Source organism: Corvus brachyrhynchos, unplaced genomic scaffold (genome assembly GCF_000691975.1).
Source record: "Corvus brachyrhynchos isolate BGI_N302 unplaced genomic scaffold, ASM69197v1 scaffold255, whole genome shotgun sequence".
NCBI classification, from domain to species: domain Eukaryota; kingdom Metazoa; phylum Chordata; class Aves; order Passeriformes; family Corvidae; genus Corvus; species Corvus brachyrhynchos.
This window is the reverse complement of record NW_008238358.1, coordinates 3,554,046-3,564,878: the sequence shown is the minus strand read 5'-3', so window position 1 is coordinate 3,564,878 and position 10,833 is coordinate 3,554,046. Positions and strand designations below refer to the sequence as shown.

Sequence of the window (10,833 nt, the reverse complement as noted above, 5' to 3'; positions counted from 1 at the left end):
CTAAAATTACTACATCACCTGGGCATGGGGGAAGCAAAGAACTAGAGTTTCATAATATGGAACTTCTAACACTTTAATTAGCACCACTCAAAGCTTGCATCAGCTGTCTAACTAAGAAGCAGCTGACAGGTCAGGTAAAGCTGTACAGCAAATTTCAGTGCAAAGTTTACAGTTCCTTTTCATAAGATACTTGGAGTCTATGGTTTCATAGCATGTTAAATAATTATGGCTTGATAGATGTGCAGTATTAAGATGCTGAGAACATTTACGTTGAAAAAAAGATGAGATTCGTAACGGCTGTGAAATGCATTTTAATATATTATACCAAATTCTGTAATATGCAAACAACATGCTGGATTATAAACTGAAGTCCTGTTATGAATTCATAGGTCAGTATTAGCTCTCTGGGGTTGTGGCTTCTGGTTGTCTCAGCTGCTGCTTTTTCAGGCTAACTAACTTCATCTTCTCTCTAATGTGTTCTGCTGCAGAAGCCATATCACTTGGGCTCCCAAAGTACTGCTCAGACCTAGAAAAAACCCAAACCACAAGAAATTATCAGTAAAAAAGTAAGTCAGTACATGAATATACCTGTTAATTGCAGTAGAAAACACAAAGCAGGTAAGAAAAATAGCCACTTTTTCCTCTTGTCATTTAAAAGCCACCTTTAAAAGGCTTTGGAGGCTTAAGTGATGAGACTTGACAGCAAATTTTGATGAAATTCTTACCAATACTCAGTGAGCCTTTCATAGCCAAAAGACACTCTCAACAGAAGTTTGAGGGTGGTGAGACACTGGCACAGGCTGCCCAGAGAAGCTGTGGCTGCCCCATCTGTGGAAGTGTACAGAACTGGATGATCTTTAATGTCCCTTCCAACCCAAAACATTCTGTGATTTGAACAGCAGGGCACTATTCTAGAAGTGCAACTGGATACTTCCCAACACTATTTCTTACCTCCTTTCTCTGGCTCTCCCCCAAGTCAGTCTGACAATTTTGCATACTGTGACCATCTATGATACCTGTCTATACATGAATTCTGAGTTTATAAAATTGCCACATTAAAGGACTCTTCACATGTTAAGTCAACCACATGCTGACAAATTATGCCATCTACCTCTCAAACTGAAAAGAACACCTGGCTGTGTAATTCAAATACAACAAAGAACAGCTGAAATGTTAGGGAAACCAGTCACCAAGTTCTCAGCAAAGGGAGGGTTTGAACAGAATATGTGTTTCGGAAGAACAGGTATTAAATCTAGCTGCAAAGCAGAGAAGCTGTACACTTTGGAAATGGCAGTAGAACAAAGGACTTTCAGACAGGCAAAAGTGGACAGACACAGGAATAGACACATTTGAGAAGTTAACTGGTCAGACTGCATAACTGCACTTGGATTGCAGCATTTCCTGATACAGTGCAGAAGCCATGAACAGGACAGGGAACAGTGACCTGAACTTCCAAAAAGACACTGGAAAAAGTCTGAAGAGGTCAACAGACTAATGAAAATGCCCCCAAGCATTTATAACATTTTGCATGTTCTTAAATTTCTAAAACTGTTTCTAATAATGAGCATGTTTGGTCAACACTTCAAAACCAGAATGCCTAGGATGGTGAGCAGGGGGTCCTGAGACACAGCACAGCAACAATATCATTTTTATGAAGGGGGATATGCAAAACTCTACTGAAATGCCAGAGGGGTCAGAAACAATGTTCAGGATTGAAAAGTTGCTACTTTTGCCAGGTCACTAAAATCTGCTATACAGAATTATACAAAAATACTTCAACAAACACTTCTTGATCTGGGTTTGGGTCTTTTTTTGTTTGTTTTGGGGTTTTTTTCCCACAGCTATGAAATCCTCCACTATTTTCAAACACACTTTTGAAATAACAGTAGAAAGCACTACTAATTCAGGCCTGGGTCCACCTTCATGATTAGCACTCCTTACTGAAGGATCTACATTGCAGAAGGCATATGGTATTTTGGAAATAAGATGACAACAAATTTTCATAACCAGCTTCCTGCAACTGTATTTTACAGAGAGACTTAGGTAACCTTAATGCAGTTGCCTGATGCTATCTCACAAGGTTTCAGCCTCTAATTCAAAATACTGATTTCAGACCTTTTTCATTATGCTGTGGCATCCTACCCACCAGAGACTTGTTCCATAGCTTGGCTGTAATGCATGTAGAAGTTAACTACAAGCTCAGCATAACAATAGATGTTATTAAACACAGAGAAGAGTTTTATTATGGCTGAAATTCCAAATTCGATTTGCTTTTATAGCTCAAGAGAACTACCAATTTAAAATGAGCATGAACACTTCTCAAGGGAAGTACTGTTTTGTTTACTGAATAAATCAAATGTAAATTTATCTTCAGTATACTGGCTTAAGACTTCAAGATAGTCAGAACTGCAAATAAATAAATCAAAATCCCATGATTCTCATCTGGTATATTTTTTTCAGGGAGAAGAGATTGGGAGTGGTCATTCTTCTGTTACTTCTGCATACTGTGCATGCATGAAACTAATAATTATTCAGTGTGAAAAAGTCACTACTTTAAAAAAGCAGTGCACTAATACTCATTAAAAATTCTTTCCCATCTTTTCACAGAAAGCAGGCAGGTCCAATTTCAAACTCTATAAAAACAACATGCTCACTTATCTATTTCAGCAATATGCCTTCAGGATTCTTCTGCATATGAGACTATTATAAAACTTTACCAAAAGCATTACTGCAAAGGCATTAGAAAAAATGTTCTACATACCCATCAGGATAAACTACAGGCACTGTTAGTCTGTCCAACAGTGATTTCCCAACTGCTTCAATTTCATCAAATTGATCCATTTCATTAAAAGCTTCAGGCTGCTCTGGACATTCCTGCAAAATCTGTTTTAAAAAAGTAAGAAAATACAGAATAAAGTACACAAGGGATAGTATGTAGTTTTTTAAGTGCCATTAACTGGCAGAATGAATGTTCTTTTGGCATTTTCACTGCCACATTTGCATGAGATCAACTGACATATTCATATAACTCGAAAAGAAAATATCAATTAAGGTCCATTAAGAAGATAGTCCAGGGCTACCATCATAGTCTTCCTAGACAATATTCTTGCAAGAAATGAAGGAATAGTAACCTACATCATTAAACAAAAAAGACAATCACATAAAGTGTAAAAAACCATGGTTATTGAAGAGCCCCTTACAAGATGTTTCAAAACTAAAATCCACATCCGGCACAGAACAGGTAGAACTACAAAAGTCTGAACACAAGGGTTACCAGATGGGATTGTGACCCAATCCTAGTACTCAGTAATGTATTTTCTTCCACTTCTCACTTTTTTCCAATGCAGCGCAGATATTAACAGTCAATTTTCCACACAGACTCATTAATATATGTCTGATAGTGAAAGGAGAATTATGGTTTTTGAACAAGAGCATTGTTTTGTCAGCCTTTAATTTACTTTTCTTTAAACTTAAGACTGCCTAAACCCAGCAATTAACTACTGCAATAAAGAAAGAAAGCTCATAATATGGATTAAGAGATTCTACTCTTTTAGAGTTTATGAACCACTAACATTTAATTTGGTATCAGGTAAATCTCTGGAAGCATATATGATATGTTTCTGCTTTTGTGAACTTCCATCAACTCCCACTACCTGCAAATTCAAAGTATCTTCCACTACTACAAATAAGAAATTAATAAAACCAAGGAGCATATGAATCAACTCTGAATCCCTGCTCTCCTTCAATGACAGAATGAATCTATTTGACAGAATGAATCTATTTTACCATGTGCAAGACTTGGATTTTTTGCGCTTACACACAATTTTATTGCCAATATTTGAGACACATACCCTAAACTGCTTTTTAAAAACATATCGCTTCACCAAAAACCAGCTGTGGACAAAAAGGCCTTACCCCTCAAGGTCTACAATAAAAGACATTGTCTCAAATTCAAGCATTTGAAAACTCTCAACATTTTCCCCCTTCAGCAAGCTGTTACTGAATAGCAACTACTCCTCATCACATTGTTGTTGACTGCTCGTCCTCCTCTGCAGCTTCTCACATCACCTGACTGGGTGCAGCAGTAAGACATTTAGTTACAGGAGTTTGAAAACCATACCAAGGTAGAGGTGTGTTCAAGAAGAAGTTCAACTCCCCCCAGGTGCAAACTACAAGATGGAACAAGACAGCATGCGTGGAAGCTAAAGTGGCAAGAGCTGCCCTCATTTACAGTTTGTGAGAAGTAAAAAACCAAAATCCATACAGCTTAAAGGGCAATACACCTTTAACTCTCCCAAGAACGTAAATGACCTGACAGCTCTGTAGCAGACCTTGCACGAAGAAGTGTTCCTGACTTTTAAGAATTACAGTCTAAAAGACACAAAGAAATGCTTTATCATCAATATCAGAGTTCCCATTTGAAGAGGGCTGCTCTCCTTTGTGTTAAGCAAGCCCTATACCAACATAGGTATATGAACAATTATTACATTAAGTACTGAAGTTAACAGTCAGAAAAATATACTTCAATTCTTCTTTTTTTTTTTTTTTTTTTAATATTTAGAAAGGGTAAATATACGCACTGGCAACTATTTCTTACATTTTGTTTGCTTAAACTCAGGTTAGAAATTTTTCTTCTTAAAAACACAACACTCACCTTTTCAGCAGTTGAATGAAATGCAACAGCTGTTTCCAGCCGGTGTACTCTTTCTTCAGAAGTCACTGTAAACTGTTTCCACACTCTGTTCAGTCTGGGAAGTGTGTCCCCTGAGGACCTTGAAGTGCACCGCAAGGACTGGCATAGGACCACGGTTGCCTGCAGTAACTGTCTCCCATAATCGTAAGTGCTCTAAAAATTGGAGGGGATGGGAGAGTAAGCGCACGTAAAAACTCTGTACTTAACTTGCGGGTGAAATAGCATCTTAAAGCTACAGCAGGCAAGTTTATGGAAGCTCTACAGTTTAAGTTCACAAAGTACACTGAACTAATCTGGTCTACTACAAAATGCTGATGAAGTAGGAATAAAATTTTAATGACCGAACAGGGCTTTCACTCTTAAAAAAAATCCAATATTCCCTGCTGTCTAGTGTTCACACTGGCAAAAGAGGAGTGCTTCCCAAAAATTCTGAATAGCTGTTTGGATCTTACAAGGGATACCTGGTATCCACTGCTGAGACAACTGTCTCACTGACTTCACTGTCACCCAGCATCCAGGTGCACTGAGGCCCATCACTGAATAGCAAATGACCCTCCTGTCATCCTCAACTCTTATTCATCAAAAGAGAAAATCAGTTCCAGTGTTAACAGGTGGAATTAGAAAATATCCCATCTGTTAATTAACAAGTCCAAATGAGACACTCCTAAAAGCAGTAAACGACTGACAAAGCACCTTAAAAAGGCCCAGTTCGTCAAAAGTCATTTTAAAGACTGTTTGAAATATATCTTTCACAAAAGCCAACAAACTTTGGTTGTTTGCACTGCCTGTATGAAGGTTAACTAAGGTAGTAAACTGCAGCATTGCTGCTCTTGATGGAACTGCAACGTCTCATTAGGCCCATTGCCAACTTCAGCAATAAGTTTCTTCATTCAAGCATTGAGGCAAACCAGGAAGACCAGTGACAGCTGTTCAATTAGAAACTCTGTTTAGGAGAGGATGTGAAACTGCACAAACACCATACTGCAAAAAAACCCCAAAAAACCACATTTCACCTGTGCAACATCAACAAATTTTCGATGTTTCTCCAGCAGAACTTTTGTTTCTTGAGCATCATCTCCCAGTCGGATGTGTGTCTTCAGCAGAGCATCCAACAGTTCACTTAACCATTCTACCGCCTTAAAAACAAGCCAAAAGAATAAAAACTAATATATTAAAAAGAAATTAATCCAGGAGGGTGACGTTACTTCAGTACTAGCATATACTTTTGATACAGAAAAGAAGTTAAATGAGCTGTCACAAGCTGGTAGATCACGCACGCAATCACCAAATATACTATTCTCAGACATTGCTATATCTTTTATTTTCACTGTACATATTCCCTAAATAAAACTACATTTGAACGTTACAAAAAAAATACTGTAAAACTACCGGCCCCCATAAATTACATACAAAGACCAGAATGATGAAATTCTAGAGGTATTTCCATACCTGAGCAGCATCCTCTTCACATTTAAATAACTGCACCATCTGAAGCATCTTCAGTCGCCGCACATCCACCATATCCTCACACCTTAGACAGCAGCACAACAAGACTCATCAACCCATGTACAGCAGACACAAAACAATCTGAATTTGACAACATTTTCAAGTGAGAAACATTAAGACACAAGTGCTCATGAAAAGGTGATCAAAGCTGCTGAGCTTGGCCAAAATACCTCATGCCTCAGAGAACAATAAGGAATTTGCAATAAATAGAACTGAGCACTCCAAGTCACCAAAATCAAGATCCTCAAGATTCCTGATATGGCTAAGCTGGAGGCAGTAACACCAGAGATATCTATCTACAAGGTCTTGCAGCAGCATCGCAGGTTCCTTACCTTGCTGCACTGGTAAGCTCTGCCACACAGAGGCTTATGTGGCTAGGACAGACTTTATCCTACTAAAATTCAGATGAAAGTTGGCTTCAACTTGGCATAATTCTGAATTGTATTGTTTGCTGGGGGCAATGTTTTCTTGATGAATACAATGAGGACTGTAAATGGACATTTTTCCATTTTTCTTTTTAGCTTACTAAAGGTAGTAATACCTGAACCCTCATATGATGATGTGCTTCACTGTACTTGTCAGGAAGCATTTCAAAATCGAATTGATATAAAAACTAACCCTGATTATCTTGTTCTCAATTGAACATAGTTTGCAGTTCTTTCTCCAGAATTCCAAAGTAACTATTGAAAGTTCTTCTCTTTCCACAGAAAGAGCTACGGTAATACATTTAGCAGACTGCTTTCCACTTCAGTTTCAGAGCCTCCTAAGTCGACAGCAAGACTCATGCTCCTGTTCAGTGCAAATGGAATTACTAATGTCAACAGCAGTCAGCCTTATAAGCAAATGCAAAAGACTGTGTGCATGATTTTTTCCAAACTGGTTACAAACATAAGCACTTCCAAAGAACAGTTTGTTAGCATGCTGCATTTTGTTACATGTCCTGCAATGCTTACAGAAAGGAAACTGGCTGCTCTAATAATGCAGGAAAATTGCTTATGGGTTCAAAAGCATAAATAAAGCAGCAAAATGCCCCTAAAAAAACCATTAAAATACATGTGTATGTAAATAACAAGAAACATTCAACAGACGTTAGAAAAAAAATATAATTAGGCCTTGCAAAAAATACTACTACATGCTACTGAGAGATACTTAGTCCTTTTACTTTTTTGTCTTTCATCCAGGCTAAAGAACTTTGTTCAATCATTCACCATCTGAAAGCTGCTTCATACCTTTGTCTGGAAATTTTATTGATGTTTTAGTCCTCTAATTTACTTCCCACAATTCTATAACCCATCTGAGAATAGGGACCAGAATCGTGCAACACAAAACAAAAATGGACTACCAATCTATACAGCGACACAATGACATTCTTCTTTCAGTTTTTTATCCCTTTCCTAACAATTCTTAGCATTCTACTTGCTTTTCCCTGTATGACTGAACACTAAAGCAATTTCTGTACATTTTGCAACATTTATCTTTGAGTTCACAGCTGATTCAGAGTCCATTACTGTGTATATGAAGTCTTTCCTTCTCCCATATACACCTCTTTTCTCAGTACAGAATTCCAGCTGCCATTTTATTGCACAGTGACACGTCCTCTGTAGCTTTTTGCAGCTGGCTCCCTAAACACAAGTATTGCTTAAATTAATAGGATTCAGAGGGCATACGTAAAACAGTATTTTCTCTAAGCACTACCAAAACACATGGTTTCTTGCATTAAGCTCCCTAAGAAAACAATTTATGAATAGTAGAATTAATTTGTAAAATGGGCAATTTGATGCTCACTAGACCTTGCTGTTGCCTAGAGGCACTCTTTTGCTCAGCCAATGCCCTTGAACTTCAGGTCCTTTCTACAGACAGTATTACATTGTCTCAGGGTTTCCAGCAGTAATACTGGCAACAGCATCTAATTCTTTCAAACTGATGAGTAGAAAAAAAAAAGGAGTACCACAGAATATCCAGCACTACTACATCTTTAATTAAAAATAACCAAATTTTGGAGGAAGATGATGATGGCAAAATCCATCCTTCTTATAAATTCAACTCTCTCCAACATTTTTCTCAACTGCAACTTCATCCCCCACACTCCCTAATTTTCCAGAACTCACAAACCCCCACACTTTGAAAACAGAAATCCATGCCTCCATTTTGTACCCTGAACCCTCCAACACCATCTCGTTAGTCTTCCTATCTTCAGGAATGAAAATACTATACTCAAAGGCTAGAGCTTGTGATAAAGAGGATAAATAAGTGTTAATAGGTGATTTTGCACCCGTCACCACTACTGTAGTCATATTATACTTCCATCTGAAACTGCTAATATAAAAGATGCCTCTTGCATATTTTCGTAACTCCATATAAAAGAAATGTATAATTTTTGAGCATTAACAAGCACAGGAAAGCATTCAAACACTCCATCCAGTACCAAAATATAAAAGGTGCCTGTTTTTAGGAACATGCTACAACAGATTAGTCAGGGAAGCTTCTGTCCCATTCAAATATACTACTAATATAAATTAGAGTTTGATTACATCCCTTAACTGAACATAAAACAAAATGGGCTCTTTAAAACAAATTAAATTGTATATAAAGTGACTTGTTAACACACAAAAATCTTAATGACTAGAATTGTTGTTCTTACCTTTGTTTTCTAAGCTGCATATCTTCCATTACTCCTTGGATATGGTCCACATTTTCTTTATTTTCAATGGTCACATCTTTCCCATAGGCCCATGATGCCTGGTTAGATATCTGATCAAGAAGACTTTGACCTTTCTCACGCAAGCCTTGCAAGCCTAAGTCTAATAAGAGAAAGGAAAAAAAAAAGGTCAATGGTTACTCATAAATTTGGTGGTTTTCCTCCATGGAGAGAGATAAAATGCAACAGAATCATACACGGATGAAGACTGGAACGTGCAAAATGAAAAGGACATTGCTATGTCTTTCACTGCCCTTTCCAACTCAAGTTTGAGTGAGCATTTGTCTATATTAACAAAGAACTAAGGCTTTGATATTTTATGACCTAGCAGATAACAAGAAAGGTAATCAAAGTTGACAGCAAGTCAGTTTTTCAGTATATACATAGCTAATTAATGTCTTTCATCCACACAGTTACACCATTCCTAAAATGTGTAGCACTGCTAAGCAGTTGTAGCCTAAGTGTTCTTCCATTGCTGCCAGAAGTTACTGCTTTATAATACACCTGATATGGCTGATACAATTTTCTACACTGAAATTTGCCAACCCTTGGGATCTGCTCTTACATCTTTTATTTGGCAGCTCTACTATCTGTTTTCCTGAAAGAGTATCTCATTTATGCATCAAACTGTTATATTCCAATCATAACTACTTCTACCACAAATTATTTTTCTTTGCAGCTCTCTCTTCCACAACTTAATGAAAAAGCTGATCACTGTAGATCACTTCCAAATGAAATAATTAATTCCTTATGCTTGACAGTGTAACAACCTTCAACGTGCCATTTATTAACACATGCATTCAAAGCTACTGCAAAACACTCAGTACAAGCATTCTAAAACTGAGTGGATAAAAACTTAATCATCAAGGGGTCAGTTCTAGAGACAAAAAGATCATCTAAACATTATTATCCCAAGACACTAAAGAAAATTAATAGGGGAAAGAAGTTTGTTTACAAATGAAATGCATGATAATGTCATATAACAAATATACATATTAGATGCAAAAAATTTAAAAGAAAACAGTTCCAGATCATTTCCCCAAACAGAATTACTACACAGTAGATGGCATAAGCCAGTCCAAAGTAGCTCAGTGGAGCATTACATAGTGAGGAATCAGAAATGACAGTGTTTTTTCCCCTGCTTTTTTGGTGATTTTTTAAAAGGGATTACTGTTTGTTCCCCCTGTAATGCATTCATTAGAATGTGTGTGTCTCAAATGCAGAAATATCTTGCTTACCAACACTTTTCAATTTCTCTTCCAGTAGTTTTAATGTTTGTTGAATTGATGCTCCATCTGCTGGTGCTACATCCACACACAACATTCCTAGTAAACCATCCAATTGCTGAGACAACTAAAATGTAAGAACAATATAAATGCTGATATTTAAAAAGAAGTTTGAGCTTCAGATGGTTGGGTCTACAATATTCTAAATGTTTGGAAATTCGTCATTTTCAAATTTTTTCTTGCAGCTATAGGAAATGAAAGTCAAGATGAAAGATAAACGACCCATCTGCCTTGTAGAATTCCAAGAGCATACATCCCTAGATGGTGGGAGAGTAGGAAGCCAAGATTCTACTTGTTTTTTAAGGAGAGTATAGGAAAGGAATATGCCAATTCAAAAAAAGAAACTATGAAAAGTACAGCAAATTCCAGTTCAATTAATGCATATGCCTCTAAATAAAAAGAAAAAAGAGGGGCGAAAAATTAACTATTCAACTAGTAACCTTTTTATTTCAAACACTACTGAAATATAAGACATATCACACAGTATTTCCCTCCTAAAAAAGGGGGAACCAATTTTCTCAGTATTCCAATTACAGTAAGTTATGACTTACAGCATTTTCCAAGTGACATTATATTTCCCTTTACCTCCCTGGACACTTTTCCAATTTATTCAACATTTACAATACTAAGACACTAATTTATTGACAGAC

General features: G+C 37.0%; 1 protein-coding gene across 4 annotated transcripts in view; it reads right to left on the bottom strand.

The window, feature by feature from the left end:
• SESTD1 (SEC14 and spectrin domain containing 1) overlaps positions 1–10,833 on the bottom strand; it is a 48,285-nt gene that overhangs the window by 254 nt on the left and 37,198 nt on the right. For all 4 annotated transcript variants that reach the window (XM_017735764.1, XM_017735763.1, XM_017735765.1 and 1 more), the window contains 7 exons: positions 10,136–10,250; positions 8,841–9,000; positions 6,143–6,224; positions 5,707–5,829; positions 4,655–4,846; positions 2,762–2,883; positions 1–526 (listed from right to left, as the gene is read on the bottom strand). In XM_017735764.1, the coding sequence (XP_017591253.1) occupies positions 397–526; positions 2,762–2,883; positions 4,655–4,846; positions 5,707–5,829; positions 6,143–6,224; positions 8,841–9,000; positions 10,136–10,250 (924 nt within the window). In that variant the 3' untranslated portion in view covers positions 1–396. The remainder of the gene's footprint in view (positions 527–2,761; positions 2,884–4,654; positions 4,847–5,706; positions 5,830–6,142; positions 6,225–8,840; positions 9,001–10,135; positions 10,251–10,833) is intronic.